Raw genomic sequence first — 18,156 nt, 5'->3', positions numbered from 1 at the left:
CTCCACCTTCTGGTTCATCCACAGAGCTGAGTTCCAAAGTTCCTGGTTGGCTCATCAGTGTGCCTGAAAGCATTTCTTCTAAAAACAAAAAGGAGGAAAAAGAAAGGAAACGAAATCCAACTGGCAAGCCCTGGCCAGCCGCTGGAAGGTTCTGAGAATGTGGCATTTCACCAGGGGTCCTTGGCTCCTGTGTGCTCCATCCCTCCAACAGCCAGACCATGTTGCTTAAAAGACAGATGCAGGAGGGTCACTGGTCAGGAATAAACACCTTTTGCTAAGTGTGGAAAGGGAAATTCCCTGGGAACTGTGCTCCCCCCCAAAGCCACCCCCACCCCCAGCTCCCATCCTCTTGCCCAGCTGTCCCACCCCTCTCTGGCCTCACCCAGGACCCGCTGCCAAGCGGCCCCGAGCCCTGCCCTGAAGCTTTTCCTTATCCCCTCAGATGGTTGCCTACCCTTCTGTGTGTTGCCCCCTCAACTGCTCCGCGCTTTTTTCCTCCCACTTTGAGGGCCTCCTCACAGTCTCCTCTGACGCCAGGGATTCCTCAGAGCGCCCACCTTGGCCCGGGCCCCAACCATAAGTCAGATGCCTGCACCTGCCCCGCGGACTTCGCTCCTCACCCCCCAGACCCATCCGCCCAGTGTGTCCAACGCTGAGCTGGCTGCTCCTGGCCCAGTCCCCTCCTCTGCACCCAGAGCCCCCAGCCTCAGCCCAGCGAGCCGCACTAGGAGCCCTGTGGCGCCTTTGAGGCTTCCCTCCCACACCCAGGCTGGCCGGTCGGTCGCCGGCAGTCTCTCCTCTGCCACTGCCTTGGTGCAACCCCTGCCACCTGCCCCGATCCCCACCCCCCCACCTCCTAATGCCGAGCTGTTCTGGCTATGGAGGCTGATTTTCCTTCTTATACTTTCTCTTAAAAATTCTCCAGAGACTCCTGAGTTATTCAGGATAGGGTTCAAATTTATTAGCATGGCATCATCTGGAGCCTCACCCATCACCCCTCCCCACAAGCACCCCAATCTCCGGCCTTCCGAAGGTCTGCAGCTTTGCATGTGCAATTCTCTCTCCTAGGATACCCTGCTCTTTGCCAGGCCAGCTCCTGACTAATTCTGCAAGTGTCACCCTTCACCCTTCAGGACCCCCACCCCCTCCAGGCTGGGGAGCCCCTGCTGCCTCGTCCCACCTGGCCTCACTCCGCCCCCCACCCCCTGACTAGACACGAATATTTCAGGCATGGAGATGAGTCTCAAGAACAAGAAAGTGAAACAGAAGAGGAGAGAATAGGGTGACCCTGGCAAGCCTCCCCAACCACTCTGGCCCCAGAGCTTCCTCATCCCACATCTCATTGCTGAACATTAGAGATACAAAGAGGGAATGGGAAGCAACAGGAAGGAAAGAGGAAAGGAGTGGCCATGCAAGCCACGGCCCTCCACAAGCCCCACCTTGGCTTTCACTTCCCACCGCAGCCTGGAAGGCTCTTGAACTTTAAACGAGAGCAAACATTCCCAGGGAACCCTCTCGTTTGTTAAGTCCACGGGCAGACGGAAGGCTCCCACTGCTGATACGGGATCTGCTGGGGGCCTCTCTGGAGCAGGGCCCCCCAGTCCTGGGGCTGGAGCCCGGGCCTCGGCCAGCACCTGCCCGTCACCGCGCTGCGCACTCGCCCACTCTCCGTGCCCTGGGCAGGCCTGCTGGACGCGTCCAGAACAGCACGCAGTAATTCTCCAACACTGAGCTCACAAAGACACGCGGTAAAGACAATTTCAGAACTTCGCCCGCGCGGTGGAGACACAGAAGTCTGTGACATTCAGTAGCAACAGAGAACACGGCAAGTTAACAAGCACCTCCGCAACGGGTGAAAGGGCAACGAGCTGTTCATCGAAAAAAACACAAAAGGCCTATAAATGAGGCAATTTGGGCAATAAGAAGCAAAAACCCTCAGAGTATGCATATCCTTTGACCCAGGAATTGCACGCTAGGAATTTATCCTGGGGAAATAAAATCATTTGTGGAAAATAAAGGTACTAAGTATGTTCATGATAGTATTGTTTATAATTCTGAGACATTAGAAATAACTCCATGTCAATGAGGAAAGGCCATGTAAACACTAAAATTCATGTAATGAAAGAATGTTTAATGTCTTGGGAAAATGCATGGGTAAATGGGGGGAAAAAAAGGCAGTGTTATGGATTGAGTTGCGTGCCCCCAAAAGATATGTTCAAGTCCTAAACCCCGTTCTGTGACTGTGACCCTGTTTGGAAATAGGGTCTGTGAAGACGGGGTCAGGATGAGACCCCACTGGAGGAGGACGGCCCTAATGCAATATGACTGGAGTCCTTGTAAGAGAAGGAAATTTGGACAGACAGATAGAGGCCATGGGACAGAGACTGAAGTTAGCCACAAGCCAAGGACACGTGGGCTGCTGGCCACCGCCTGCCAGAACCCCACGGTTTCAGAGGAAGCTGGCCCTGCCCCCACCTTGACTTCTGACCTCCAGCCTCCACAAGTGAGACAGTAAATTTTTGTTGTTTTACCCCACGCAGTTTGTGGTGCCTTGTTATGGCAACCCCAGGAGATGAAGACAAGCAGGTTCCCAAGCACTAGGAATGGTGTGACCCACACTTTGAAAAAAACCCACACACATTAACAATGGTCATTGCCAGGTGGTGAAATAATGGGCAAATTTAATTTTCTTCATATTTTCCCAATCTGCAATCGGAGGTATATTTATGATCAAAATGTGGCAGGAACACAGATACAAGCTACAAAATCAAGACTATCCACCTCACAGTCCTTCTTTCCAACCATTTTAAAGTCAAAAGCAATTCTCCTCCACAAAACTCAACACAATGAATTATTCATAAGCCAAATCCCACTTGTACCTATAGACATGGCCTGAAGGGCTTTAAGTTCCCTTCCATGCTCACCATCCACCAAAGCAAAGAACTTGCTAAGAGAATTTAACTTTCACTAAAGCCTCTAGTCCACACAAACGAAACAGAGCTGGGAGAATTTAATGTCTCGTTCCCAGAAACAATGTCAAATGTACATTTCCTTCTATTCTTACTTTTGACAAAAGTCTTTCATTTTTCAAACTGAGTATGCACGTTCCTAAAGATAATTCTAATTTTTAGTGGTCTGTCCAAGCTTATCTAATTGCAACTGCCACAGAGAGAAACCATAGCAAAGATCTCAAAACACAAGGCTGAGAAGGGGAAAAGTGAGCATGCTTCCATGGATGGAAGTTGTTTTCTTTTTTAAGAGCACACAAAGCAATAGGGTGTGTCTATGTGTGAAGATGTGAATGGATATACACATATATATGGCAAGAGTATTAAAAATGTGACCTGGATACCCACCAAATGATTCCAGGGAGGAAGGCAAAGGTAGCTGGTCAGAAAAATTTTATTTCTTTAAAAAAAAAAACCAAACAGTTCTGCAGCAAATAAAAAATATTCACCTATATTCATTCTGAACAATGGGTATTACATGGATGTTCATTATAACCATCTGTACTGTCTTGCTTTTAATTTTTCAAAGAAAAGAGACTGCACAACACAAGGCTGCCCTGGGCTGCACTTACTCTGAAGTTCTCTTTGAGATAAAGGACAACATTCCAGGCCCACGCTGGCCTCCAGACCATGGGAAGAGACTGGAAGTCAGGGGAGCTGAGTCCAAAGACCTCTGAAAACAAAAACTCCCCAAGCTGATCCAAACTTTAAATCCCGGTTGTCTGTGGTCATCATGGGATGATGGAATTTTGGGCCTCCGAGGGCCCGAAACCCTTCACACTTGGCGGATGAGAGAGCAGAGGCTCGGGCCAGTGCAGCAGCTTGTCCGAGGCAGGTGGCGAGAAAACCAGCCTTGCAGACACTGCGAGGTCAGGTAAGGAAGAAACTCAAAAAAAGACCCAAAGTTAACAAATTCCCCATTTTGGAATAAATTCTGTAGGCAAGTCCTCAGCTTCTTTTTTTTTTTTTTTTTTTTTTTTTATCTTCATTTTATTGAGATATATTCACATACCACGCAGTCATACAAAACAAATCGTACTTTCGATTGTTTACAGTACCATTACATAGTTGTACATTCATCACCTAAATCAATCCCTGACACCTTCATTAGAACACACACAAAAATAACAAGAATAATAATTAGAGTGAAAAAGAGCAATTGAAGTAAAAAAGAACACTGGGTACCTTTGTCTGCTTGTTTCCTTCCCCTATTTTTCTACTCATCCATCCATAAACTAGACAAAGTGGAGTGTGGTCCTTATGGCTTTCCCAATCCCATTGTCTCCCCTCATAAGCTACATTTTTATACAACTGTCTTCGAGATTCATGGGTTCTGGGTTGTAGTTTGATAGTTTCAGGTATCCACCACCAGCTACCCCAATTCTTTATAACCTAAAAAGGCTTGTCTAAAGTGTGCGTAAGAGTGCCCACCAGAGTGACCTCTCGGCTCCTTTTGAAATCTCTCTGCCACTGAAGCTTATTTCATTTCCTTTCACATCCCCCTTTTGGTCAAGAAGATGTTCTCCGTCCCACGATGCCGGGTCTACATTCCTCCCCGGGAGTCATATTCCACGTTGCCAGGGAGATTCACTCCCCTGGGTGTCTGATCCCACGTAGGGGGGAGGGCAGTGATTTCACCTTTCAAGTTGGCTTAGCCAGAGAGAGAGGGCCACATCCCTCAGCTTCTTTTTTCTCTAAGTCCCTACCTCCATCACAGTATTGTTAGGGTAGATAACACACGTGGACTCGCCGACAAAGATGTACCTCTCCATCAGTGCAAACCCAGTCGATTAGGGCCATTGTTGGAAGCGCTTCCTGTGAGCGTGACTCTCGGGAAAAGGAGTGAGGCCACAGATGTCCACAGGAGAGGGACACCAGAGCCCCAAAGGACAAACAACCCGTGCAAGCCCCAAAGAACAAACACTCTCCAGCCACGTGCTACACAGGAGATACCTGCTGTATTAGCCTTGTTTTCATCAACGCACACTTAAGGTAAGCATTCAAGGTTCTGGATGTAAAAATGAACCATTATAAAAACCAAAGGTTAATAAAAATGACTCAGATGAAAAAAGGGCTTGGCCGTTAAAAGATTAAAGCCAGCATCATAAAACAACCAGGAGGCTTGAGGCAGTGTGCAGCTCCAGTCCAGGCTCGCCTCTCCTCCAGTCCTCTTGGCAGATGTCCCGTTGGGGGTACTTGTCCCTGGAGCAGTGCCCCACTGTGGACTGATAAGCTCGTCTTCCTCAAGACGCAGACTGAACCAGGCATTCTCTTTGCAAGGTCCTGTCCAACTGTGGCTTCCTCCACCCCTGCCCAGCAACTCTGTCCCCCAGCTCCCTCTGGTCACCGTTTCATCACTGCATCTCCTCCCTCCCCACCTCGAGTGGCTGCCAAGACCGTGCCCTTCCCTCCTGTCTGGGGGAAGAGGAGACGGGCACGTGTGAATGTGTTAGAGGGGAGATGTTCAGCGAGAGCTCCTGAACTCTTCTGCCCCAGGAGACGCAGCTGAAGGCTCTGCACTTCGTGATGCCAACATCACTAGAAATGCCCTAACCCCGTGGCGTAAGCCTGGGGAGAGGCCTGAGAGTCTGTCTGGCGCGTCTAACAAGTTCCCAGGTGATGCCGGTGATGCCGATTTGGGGAGCACACCCAGAGCCCTTGTGTCTAACCCCCTGATTCGCAATCCTGTTGGGGAGTCATGATCAGACTCAAGCAGCTGGGGAACTGAAAACGCAGGTTCTAGAGCCCCATCCCTGAAGATTCTGATGCAGCAGGTCAGGGAAGAGGACGAGACTCCAGCTTAGACACTGTAGTCAGAACTGTCCCCAACGCTGGAGTCAGACTGACTTCTGGCCATGCTGGTTTTCAATCACCTCTGCCCTACGCCCCAGCAAAAGGAAATGAACCCCTCGAGCCACAGGTTGCCAGCTTCCTCGTGAAACAGGCCCATGCTATTCAAGAGAGGCCCCTGCCCTTCCAAACTGGCCTGGCTCCACCGTGCCTAGGAAAGGAGGGGTCAGCTAGGGGGTAAGAAAGGCCTTCTGTCAAACAAGACCCAGGGCTAGATTCTTTGACCTTGATGTGCCCCACCGAAAAGCCATGGGCAAGGGTGAGTCCCTAACGGGGGGTGACTTCTCACCCTCCCTGGCAACCCAGTCGCGGTAGGGAAAACATTCCATTCACTTCATTTCCAAGCCCTCACCACCTGGAGGGTTCCTTTGGAAAATATTCTTGAATACTCCTTTATAATAATAACCAATTATGTTTATGCTATAATATTAGGTGAGAGGAAAAAAAGGCAGGATATGCAATTGTATATATGGCACAACCACAACCCCATAAAACAAAAACTATTCATGCAAAAACTGGAAGGAAGCACTAAAAATGTTAATAGTGATTGTCTTTGGGTGGTGGGATCAAGGGGGGTTCTTTACTTTCTACTTGTTTGTTTTCCAAACTGTTTATAAAGAACACATATTACTTACATGATGAACACCTAACTTTATTATAAAAGAAACCTGAAGCAAAAAATGCACAGCAGGACACTGTTCATAATCTGTGTCAGCTCTTTAGCAAGCATCTTTGCCAGCTCTCTCCAAGGGAGCAGGACGAAAAGGCAGCGACTACCTGGTCATTTTGAAACAGCAGCGAGAGCTCCTGCAGGAATCAGAGCCCTCGGCGGGAACCGGGCCCAGCAGATGCCCGGGGCTGGGCAGCCAAGCCAGAGGCCGCTCAGCCGACCTCAGAACCACTGACCCCTGCAAGAGGGCAAAGCGGGAGCCACAGCTGGCCTCCCCACGTGGGCAGGGACCACCCCATGTCTGAAGCTCCTGAACCCCAGGACCAAGACTAAGTCACCGCACAGGGAGCTAAGTGCTAGGAGCAGGTCTCGGAGGCACAGTCGGGCCACAGGCTTAGTGAAACCCTGGCGTGACTCTGCAAGGGACTTTTTCTTGAGTAGTGGTTCTCAAATTGTGTTCCCTGGAGCTCTAGGAGTCCACAGAGATGCCCTAGAGGGAGAGAACGGGGCATCCCCCAGCCCCTCAGTCAATCAGGGTATCTACGGCCTTAACCTGGGATCTAAAGGAAGCACATGGAGGGGGAGCAAAATTACACTTAGAAAAAGTCTGAAAACCAGGGCTCTGTTTGAGTCCACTTCCCATCAATGCTGGCCATATTAAAGATCATGAACATCATCCAAGATTCTCAACCACCCTTCCCAAGGCTGGGATGGGGTCTGCTCGCCTGACCCCTTGACTGTACACCGCCAGGCCCAGGGAGCACTTGCAAAGTGGACACTCCCCACTGTAACCCAGCACCACTGTTTCCAACCTGGAGGCTCGCTGATGACGTTCCTGACTGTTCATAACCCTTCTGCTGTCCCTTCTCTCCCTCAACCCTTTGAATTACTTCTGTATAAAGACCTACTGAGCCAGGAGCTGTGGATAATAACCAAGTAGGGTTCCCCTTGAGGAACCCATTCCAGAGGGTCCCTGCGTGATCCAACACTTAGAGCCGAGGCTGTGAGCTGAGGCTCGTGTCCAGGGCCCTTACAGCCTGAGCACGATGCTTTGCACACAGCTCAAGGAATATTTACCCAGCAAAGAAAAGCAACGGCAACATCTGACCCTTATCATGATGCCCCCAGAAAGGGTTCAAGTGAAAACAAACCAAGGGTCAGCAAGCAGATACCTAAACACAAACACCATTTCCCTGCAGCTTTCCGAGAGGAAACCATTCGAGCGACGATATTGCTGGAAAGACGCTGGGACCTCTGGGGGACAGCAGAACTGCTCTTACCTGGTAGTAGGTCTTTATGTTTCTCACCAAGATGGTCAAGTTCTGAATGCGAAGGTTCACATCGTTGTTGACATGCTTGTTGATGCGCTGATTCGTCGGCCTGGGATCTCTAGGGGAAGAAGCAGGAGAATGGAAATAGCAGCTCCCAGTGTTTGCCACCCTTCCTTTCCCAGCCACGGTCGAGCGTTTAGTTCTCCCCAAGCCTAGCAACCATCAGGCCATGGCAGCACGGCTTGTGCCAAATCATCACTCTGCCAGCGCCAAGCCATGGACCTCAGGCGAGCAGCGTCACCTGCCTGCTCCCCACCTCTTCCATAGGCCTGTTTTGGTTTCAGTGGGATGATGAAGGGAAGCACCCGCTGCTAGCAGCACCCACAGCCACCACATGTAAATGTAGACAAAAATCATATTGTATGGGTGTCCACAACCTAGCCAAAAATGTATTTCAAGACTACACGGATTAAAAGCTGAAGAAATCAAAGTACGTGAATTATCAAGAACATTAGAAAAGGAGGGGAAAGGGTACATTTCTTGATTTAATAAACCAATAAAATTTTTAATGTTCCATTTAATGTGGGTTCTCGCCCCCTACAACTCCCCACCCTAGTCTTGGGCTGGTCCAGCCTGTGATGTACATTTCAGGGACACGACTCTATCTGGAAAAGACCAACAAGCAAGCTGTTACAAGAAATGCTAAGAGTAGAGACACAAATAATTCCTATGCAAAACTCCCAAAGTGTCAATTATTTTCCAAGCCCAGGCAAAAGTCAGGTCTGGTTGTGCTGAACGTAGAAATCTCAATCAAGTGATATATAATACAGAATGTTTATCAAAAATCTGTGTCAAAAACTGTTTATTTTAAAGACAGCAGGCTCTGGTAGAGCTGTGCTTTCCGTGGGGAATTGAGCTTCCACCTCTCTATGTGCTACACCCTGCTTTTCATGACAAAACCTTCCCTCCCATCTTACCATCCCAAGACACTGCAAAGGCCATCTAATTCAAATGAGGGCCTGTCATCCCAGCCCTGTGATAAGGCTGCCGAGCTTTCTGGGGGCTTGTATGATGGAAAAGAGGCAGGTCTTTTCCTCCTTCCTTGGTGTAAGGTTCCTCCCTGATGACAGCAGCACGGAAGGGGAATTTGGGAGAGTTAAGGAAATAAATCTCAGTGCTATCTGGCTCATTCGACACCAATAATAAATAAAAAACTGACAAAGAAGAAAAAAATCTACAAATAGAAATCACTTCAAATGTTAGTGGAAGTACAAAGTTGTTGTTTCAATACAAGCTGCCTAAAACTCAATCATTAAGTAAACACTTGACTATCCACTAAGTATCCCCACATGTCATTACATGCATGTCATCCCTTTCTTACATACATGCATATATGTAAACCTTTTTACATATTACATGCATAATCAGCTGTGGTTTTTATTCAGTCATCCTGCACCTTCTAAAATTGTCACTTGGGTCCTTCCCAGCACAGAAGAACTCTTTTCAATTGCCATGTGACAAGGTTTCTCATCATTCCCCACACAGCAATGGGGTCTGGCCAAGCCATTTACGTTACATATTTCTCTTGGAGCCACTCATTACTGAAAAATAAAGGTTAAGAGTTCAGTGGAAATTAATTTAGGAATAGAGGAGGCATTCAGAATTTAAACCACAGAGGTCTCTTTAGCTACAGAACTCTACCTGGCATGACAAAATAATTTATCTGAAAGGTGCATTTCTCCTTCCTTTACTAGAGATACATTAAGAGAGAAGCAATTTCATAAAGTGATAAATGTGCTTCTTAAAATAGCAGAACTTAAGAGATCACACAGGGCTTTTCTGTTTTACTGTCATTGTCCCAGCTTCCATTTAAGTGGGACGGGATCACCACACGAGAGCACGGGACAGACAGCCTCGGCAGACACTCTGGGTGCTCACTGCATGGGCAAAGCCACCCTGTGTGCACCAGGGCCTGGGAGAGCCTCTGACCATCCCTGCTTTTGTTCTCTCCTGTTCTGAATACAGTCACTAAAGAAAACAGCACTCCAAAAGAACCACGTTGTCTACTGCATGAGTAATTAGGTTAATTATCACGATCACTAGTACTCCCTCCTAAGGCTCTCAGGGTAAAGAGAGGTTATTAGGAAAAAAATCAAAATAAAGTCTCATGTGTAGTTAAGGAAGGCATGTCTCCACTCTGCCAGCACCTTTCCGTGCTGGGTTTGGAAGTGGGAATCAGGAGACACAGATTCCAGTCCGAGTCCTAGAACGGACCAAAGTTCCCTGGGCCGCAGTGAGCTCACCTGTGAAATGACCCCAGGGCACTTCCCTCTCTGAAAGCCCATCATTCTGCCAAGCCCAGGTCTGCATTAGCAAACCTGTATGCCAGGAAGAGGACATTACTACAACCACTGCACAATCACATTTCCCTTCAGAGCCACCATTAATAAAACCCATCTTTACACTGTAGCCCTAAAACATAAAAGCCCTATAGTCCAGCATCAGAATCAGAGGACGGGACAGAGACCCGGGTGCAAGTGGCTGGTGGCCAGTCCAAACACGGAGAGCTCCAAGACTAACGTGTGGGTTCTCCAGGGCTTCCTTCCCAAACAGGCTTCAAACTAGAAAAAAGGAAACCAACTCTTCCTAGAATTTTAAAGAGAGGGTTATAATTTAGGTTTATAGCAACCACTACCTGTCCCCTCCTTTGTGAAAACCAGCCCCCAATTTTGGTCACATTCCAAAGACTTCCTAAATTTAAATCTGACTCTAGAAACTATCTATTGACACAGATAGAGATGTCCATAATAAATCGTAGGTTAAAAAAAAAAATGTTAAAAAAACAGTAGTATGAGTCCATAATTAGTACAAAAACAAATTAGGGACATACATATGTCTGGCACCAGAATGTTGACATTGCAACCTCTTCATGGCAGAATTATAGGAAATTTATATTTTGCTTATCTGTATGTTCTCATTCTCCTCCAATGATGTGAATTATTTTCATGTAATTTTTAAGAAGGATTCAAAACCCCCACTAAGAGTGTCATATGCTATAGTCAAAAAAGGGAAAGTACTTAAGTTCATGAGTAAAAATCTTTTTGCCCCAATACTTTTGCTGCAACACAAACTCATCCAAGTCACAAGCATTTAACTTTTTATCCTCAGTGTGTACACCTGCAAAATGGGAACACAGCTCATCTTTAAGCACACAGAGAGAAAAATAATATTCTTCAAATGTCTTTTAGAAGCTTAAGAAGTCCTCCACACCAGCCTGAGGGTGTCTGCAGCCTCTACAATTAACATATTATCCTGAGCTTTTCAGCTAGCACCAGGGGTGAGGAATGAGTGTGAACAAAGCAAACAGTGCTGAATTTACCCTGGGCCTTGTGCGGGCACAAACTCTCAGCCCCAAACCTGAGTTCCCAGCTGCACAGACCAGCCATTGAATCGAATCAGAAGGCATCGACTCTCACAAGAACTGATGTACACTGGTGCAAGTGCACACACACACATGCGCGCGCGCACACACACACACACACACACACACACACACACACACAAATAGTTCCAGGTCTCATTTTTCATGAAAGTTTCCCCCAGAGTCAAAAAACGACAACTGACATTTGTTGGGCATTGTCTATATGCATAATCTGATCAAATCCTTCCCAAATCTATAAAATATCCTCCCCATATTGCAGATCAGGAAACTAGGCTTAGAGAGTTTAAGTAATTTGCCCAAGGGAACAGAACTAGCAAGTGGCTGGCCTGCTTGATGCCAGCTAGAGTTAGCATTCTAGGAAAAGGAAAAGTAATTTTCCTAGGAGACAGAATTTTGTCAAGTTATTCAGAGACCTTGTTTTCCCTTGGGTACCTGCATTTACAGAGGCGCTACACAGCAGTTTTCCCATGCGTCTCTGTCCATGCCACACAATGCCTCAAGTTTATTCAGGAATTCTCAGACCTGGGCCTCCCACCTGAAAGAGGAGCCGCAGGGCTTTCCTGCTTCCAAGCACTGATGTCACCCGGAGGCCAGGGCAAGAGGCGATACCGCAGCCTTTTCTGTTGCCAGAGACAATGCCCAGGCCCAGTCATGTGAACCGCGGCCCCCCCTGCCCTCCTCCGACCCAACACCACCCCCTCCATATGGCTCTGAAGCGTCAGGTAACTTCTTATCTGAGCTCTAGCAACACTGATCTCTACAATTTCCTCAGGTCCTATCAGCGTGGAGAAGATTTATCAAAATAGGCAAAAGGCACCCAATAGGAGTTACTAGCTTGGGAGTTCAGGCAGAATAGCCATCTCATTTACCTACTAGTTAGCCTGACACCTGCATTTGGCAGAAGTGAAAACAGGGGCACAACTTAAGACCAGTGTTAGATGCTGGGCTAGGACTTGGTCCCAGAGTCCAGTTTTGACTAAGATCTCAACGGGAGGGGACTATGGCTGAGAATCATGTGGTAATCTAAGGGACAAGATCATAGTGGGGAAAGTAGGCTGAAAAAGAAAACAAACTTTTCTGGGGGTGCCTCAAATCCTTTCTGGATTAAGAGGGCATGTAAGTAAATAACTGATACCTGAGTTAAATGCTAACACATCCTCTCATTTAATCCTTACAACCACCTCTTAAGGGAGGTACTTTACTCCCAGTTTTACAGATGGGGAAACTGAGGTGCTGAGTGCCTTCCCAGCATCACACTGGGACTGAAACCCAAACTGTCTATCCAGGCTGCACAACATTGGGCTGGGGCTCTTTTAATTTTTTTTTTAATTGAGATAATTTTTACATAGAGTGAAAAACACATATCTTAAATTACCACTTGGTGAGTTTTGAAAAATGAAACATACCCCAATCAATATATATAGAACATTTCTATCACCCTCAAAGTTCCCCTGTGCCCTCTTTCCAATCAAGCATCACCCACTTGCAGAGGCAAACAAGGTTTTGGTTTCTATCACTCAGAGTCTGGGGTCTCTGGATCTCCCAATCAGTGAACTGTGTGCTCCTGGGGATATCGTGCCCACCTTGTCCCTCTCTTTCCTCATTCTGGAAAGCCCCACATCTAGCTTCCCCACTCCCTTCCCTCTATGTCTGACCCCTGCCAGGGGGACCCAGAAGCTTGAGCCCTTAAAAGCTGACAGCTTACCAGCTCCCACTTCCGTATTGATTGCTTTGGCAAATTGCAAAGGAGAAGATAACATTTAAAATTTCCAAAGAGTGGGGGAAGCCCTTCAACTGAATTCAGCCATAGGCCAAATGTGAACAAGTGATGAGCTCGCAATTCTCAAAGAGCCATTCTGACAGGCTTTCCTGATTTACAAGCAAGTGGTAAATGCTTCAGGAATTCCAAAGGTCAGAGAAGAAAGGGAAACGGTCCCAGAGCTTTTGTTCTCCATGGCCCGGGTGTAAAAGCTGAATGAAAAGGCTGGGTTTACTGCTGTTTTTTTCTTTTTTTTTTTTTTAATTAAACAGCCTTGGGCTTGGGTAAGGACAGGTTGAAGTTTCAGTGGTCATGGCAGCAACAGAATTTGATAATTTGAGGTGTCTAACAAAGCAGAGGGAGAGTCGCTAAGAGCTCAAACATCCCAAGAAAAACATGTTTTCCAAGAAGTGCTACCCAAGTGGACAACAGATTTGTCTTTTTTAGAATCCAATCAAACACTGACGACTGATAGTGTTTCACTGTTGATTTTTTAAAACCTAAACTGAAGTCTCTCTCCCGCAGAATGACACCAAATGGCTTGTTAAAAGGAGCAATGTGCTTGGCATTTTTTAAAAACAGACATTTTGGGGTAGAATCTATTTAAAACACTTTCTGTTTCTGGAGATGCCAAAGCAAACTGCTCCTCTTCCTTCGTGGGCTCAAATGAAGCTGATTCTCACTAGCCGATGGGTTTAGGCTGCATATGACAACTTGCTTAGGAGGTGAGCAGAAGGGGCTGATCCAGAGAGAACGTTAGGATGTTCTGTTTTGCTTCAAATGCCAGTGAATCATACTGACACTCAGTTCCAATACCTTCCCTGCAGTTTCTGGGTTAAAAACAGAATGCAGGGGGAGGAGCCCAACACCTACACTGTGACAGGCTGTCAGTCAGACAGGCAGGCAGGCTCCTGCAGAATTCAGGAACAGGAAAGGATGTGGTCAGAGGTACCTGCTAGCAAGTGTAACTTTTACCAAGTCCCTGATTAAGCCACACACTTCAAAACGAACAGTTCCACAGCATCTGAGTCCCTGTACTTCTCCTAAATAGTGACTTAAGTCCAGTTCCTGCAAAGGTACTTAACTAATTGTCCCTGCTGTAGGGCAAATGAAAAAGAAAGATACTTGAAACAGCTCAGAAACACAGCCCTCCTACCCTAGAATGAAACTTTAGAGTCACTGGCAGATGCTCCCGACCACTGCCACTTCCTGTAACCAGACACGCTGTTATAGTTTCATGACCCCCAAAATAAAGGGGGTTTTCATTTCATTGGTCAAACCTCAATGAAATACCCGAGTTTTTGAAGTCAACTGCACTATCTACACCATGTGGATGAGTCATTCGATCGCAAGTTTCCTTCACCAAACAAGCTACCAACCCGGTGTCCTAAAGTCTTTCAAGCACACAGATGACAAAAGACACTTTAATACTGAAATACCAGTGGCCTCAACAGCAAAGGACCCCTCCCGTTGCAACCTTACATTCCATTTCTACAACCTTAAGTTAAACTTTCTAAAGAACCATTCTTCCGCTCCGAAGAAGGTAACTTACATTTGCAACATGATTTGGTTCAAAAAGATGCCGTCCACTAAATCCATATACATAGTCAGGTTGTCCTGGTTGCCGCTTCCGAACGGGCCAAAAGTTTTCACCTGCGGGAAGCGGGACGCGGAGAGAAAGGCAGAAAAGTCACCCCCACGATGCCAGACGGTCTAAGCTCTCGCGGGCAAAGACGCACCGAGCCCGTGTGAGCAGAGGGGGGTCACCCATGCCCACCCCTTCCTTCCGCAGGCGACAGACACCTTTTCTCCCAGGGCCTCCCGCACCAGGCAACAGACGCGAGGAAGCGGGAGGAAAACTTCCTCGCCACTTTTCTCTAGCGTTCCAGAATGGAAAATAAATAAAAGGGACTTTTCAACGTATTTCTCACGCCCCATATCCAATGGAAATCACTGCGCCCACCCCAGTCGGATCACGTTCTCACTCGACGTCCCTCAATTCTTACCGCCAACGGGTTCAAAAATTACACGAGAATATTTTGGGGGACTGGAGTCCTTTTCAGGAGTGGTCAGGGCTTGTTGGACCGGAGCTGAGCGAGATGACCACTCGGACTTTTTCCGCTCCAGGGCCACCAGCTCAGTGCTGGGAACAGGTGTAACCGCTCGGCCCCTGGCCCGGCCGGGCGCGCTGCGGAGCTGCCGGCTCCAGAGTTGGAAATGCCTCCGGTCTCCGGGGTGCGATACCCGACCCCGGGTGGGAGCCACTTGCTGCGTCCCCCGCGTCCCGGGGGCTACCCAGGGTCCCAGCCGTGTCGAAATCTGCGGCGACCCCTGCCCGGCAGGAGAGGAGCCAGGACACCAACAAAGGGGCGGGGGAGCCCGGCGCACTCACCCAGGTCACCAGGGGGCTCTGCAGGAAGAGCTCCATGAGCTCCGAGACGGTCACGTCCATGCTGAGGCTGCGCCCGCCGGCTGCGCGCCCCGCGTCCCCGTCCCCCGCGCCGCGGCACAAAGCGGCTCCGGCAGCAGGCGGCGGGTGCGGGGCTGCAGCGGCTCGCGCCCGGGAGACAAAGGCGGGGCGCGAGCCCACGTTCCGCAGCTCCGGCGGCCCTGCGCCCCTCCCGCCGCTCGGGGAGGAACAATGCGGGCGGGGCTCCGCCCCTCGGCGGCCCAGGGCGGTCGGCGCGCCGCCTCGCGGTGCCCGGGAACCCGAGCCTGGAGGCGGGGCGCGGCCGCGCGGGGCGCCGGGAGAGGGCGGTGTTCTCGCACTTGTGTGCACGGGGCCGCCTCTGCAGCGGATCCGGGTTTTCCCGCACGTGGGGCAGCCGCCGCCCGGGCCGACGCTGAGCTGAGCCCCTACGCGGTTGGAGCTCCAGCACGTGGTGCCTCCTTGCAGGCATACGCGTGCGCCTGCGGCCCGGGTCCCTGCGCCACGTGCGGGGCAGAGCGCGCGGGAACTGGCGCCCAACGGTGCCGCGCCGGGTGCGCGCGGGAGCTAGGGCGCTTGGCTCACCTAGGTCGTCGCTAGTCCGCCCCAGATTCAGGGTGTAGGGAAAGGCCTACTCCGCGACTTTGCGGGCTCCGGATAGGTTCAGCCCGTCGGCAGAGCGAAGCAGCCAACCCCCAAGTGCAGCCGAGAGGCCCGGTCCGGGCCAGTGGCGGGAGAGCCAGGCCCGCGCACGTTGCTGCAGTGTCCCGCTTGGGAAACGCACCTGGGCTCGGGGAGTGCTGGGGTCGGTTTCCGGGGTAGCAGAGAGGTGGGGCGCAGGCCCCAGAGGGTAAAGGAGGAAACTAGAGTTTAGACGGTGGAAGCGCGACCTCTTGCGCCCCACCTGTGCCACCTCCCGGGCTGCGTCCTTCTGGAGGTTCCTTCAGGAAGCCAGTTCAGGATACATTCCAGCTGTGGTATCCTCCCATCCTTCCTTCATTCCTTGCTACCACTTTCCCGGAGAGGAGTCCGTGAACCCACCGCCAGATTCCAGCTGGGTGGCAGGAGACATGAAAAAAGGCAGAATCCCCAACTGATGGAAGGAGAGCCTGGGGTCCGGACCTCCCTGCCTAGGAAGCTGCAGTGCGGCACAAAGTGGGGGGCCGCGGCTGGAGAGACCCGAATTCGAGGGTAATAATTTAACGCTACGATCCAGTTATTGTTCAAAGCTCTTTTACCATTTAACTAATTTAATCGTCACGGTAATGTGTCTCACAGATGAGCCAGTTTGTGCAGAGTTGCCTTGAAGCGGCAAGTATACAGTAGACACTCGATAAATGGTTGTTCTTGGGTTGTTAGTAATTTTGAAAGTTGGTTCTTTCCAGTGTTGGGGTTGCGGCATCTGCTGGTGATTTGTGGTATTGCAGCCCAATTCTGTCGGCTCTTGCTGGGCTGCTGAGAGTGAGATTGGGGCTCCCTAAAGAGAGGTGTGGAACTCAGGGTAATAATAAAGTTGGGAGACTGCGGAGGAACTAAACCTTGGCGCCTAGGTGGTTATGGTTTACATATACACCAGAAATTCATTTTAATAATGTGATGATCCATGCAATAGCATAGTAATCCATTCACACAACATAAATAAGTTGGAAATAGATAGAATGTGTATCCACATCCTGCTTTGCTTAGAAGGTCCCTGTTCTGCAAAGTAAGGCTGCTGTTGCGGCCAGAGTTTTTTCACGCCAACCCCCATTCTTTTAGAAAGAGGAAGAGGAGCATTCTTTAAAGTTAGTTGTTTGATAAATATACTTTTTCACAAGAAGTGCACTGAGGAAATGCTTTCTGACAGCTGTGATGAGTCATTTCCCACGTGGTGAGAGAACTTTTCCCTTAGGATATTGGCAGTCCCTGGGCCACAGGCACTCAGAAATGTCTGTTTCGAGGTCACCTATCTTCCACTCCTTGGCCTCATCCCACCCCACCCCTCGGCTCCTCTGTTCCCTGTGAGGCAAGGGGTCAGGCAAACTGAATGGTGCCCAGGTTGCAGGACTGGAAGACTTCAAAGGGCCAGGTGACCTGGACAAGTCACCTTCTAGAAGTTTCTTAATGTGTAAGATCGGGCTAAGAACATTTTTGCTATGTGACTTTATGAGGTAATTTTGAAATTTAAGGTAATGCATGTAAAAGGATTTTGTAAGCCATAAAGCTTTATAATCACTCTTTTCCTCGTCTTCCGCCCTGTTCTACCACTGCTTTAATAAACATTGTTTCCCCTAGATCTCCTTTTGACTGGGGTGTGAGCTTCAGAGAGTGCATTGGCCATCCACTGACCACTGAAGTAGAACCATCCCCCTTCCATCCCCACTGCTTCCATGTTCCTTGTCTGTCTGAGCCTTAACCTTTCTTTTTTTTTTTTTTTTTTTAATTTTCTTTGTTCCTTTCTGAAGATAAAATAACGTCTCTGCTTTATACATTGCTTTCTGGAGAGAAGCAGGATTTTAATTTTGTTCTTCATATCTGATAAAGGAATTTCCTCCCCTGCTGAGAAAATGCTGACTCGGCAGTATAAGGTAAGTGTATGCTACCTGATAGGAGCTGAAATTGTACAACTTTGTGGGGTAGGGAGGGGCAGCTCTTTGTTAATGTGTCTTTGTATGGTTTGATTTTTGTTATATATTACTTTCATAATTGAAGACTATTTTATAAAAAGTTGAATCCACCTAAAAAAACT

At 48.8% G+C, this 18,156-nt stretch overlaps 1 protein-coding gene across 2 annotated transcripts in view; it reads right to left on the bottom strand.

Moving 5' to 3' along the window:
* The window catches only part of CCDC88C (coiled-coil domain containing 88C), a 136,094-nt gene extending 120,475 nt beyond the window's left edge, over positions 1–15,619 (bottom strand). For both annotated transcript variants that reach the window (XM_037832053.1, XM_037832056.1), the window contains exons 1-3: positions 15,393–15,619; positions 14,553–14,653; positions 7,809–7,917 (exon numbers count right to left, since the gene is read on the bottom strand). In XM_037832053.1, coding sequence (XP_037687981.1) covers positions 7,809–7,917; positions 14,553–14,653; positions 15,393–15,452 — 270 coding nt within the window. In that variant the 5' untranslated portion in view covers positions 15,453–15,619. The remainder of the gene's footprint in view (positions 1–7,808; positions 7,918–14,552; positions 14,654–15,392) is intronic.
* Between the last annotated feature and the right edge of the window lie 2,537 nt (positions 15,620–18,156).

This window comes from Choloepus didactylus, chromosome 4 (genome assembly GCF_015220235.1).
Source record: "Choloepus didactylus isolate mChoDid1 chromosome 4, mChoDid1.pri, whole genome shotgun sequence".
Classification (NCBI taxonomy): Eukaryota; Metazoa; Chordata; class Mammalia; order Pilosa; family Megalonychidae; genus Choloepus; species Choloepus didactylus.
Note: the sequence above shows the minus strand (reverse complement) of the source record. Positions and strands in the feature narration are given on the sequence as shown.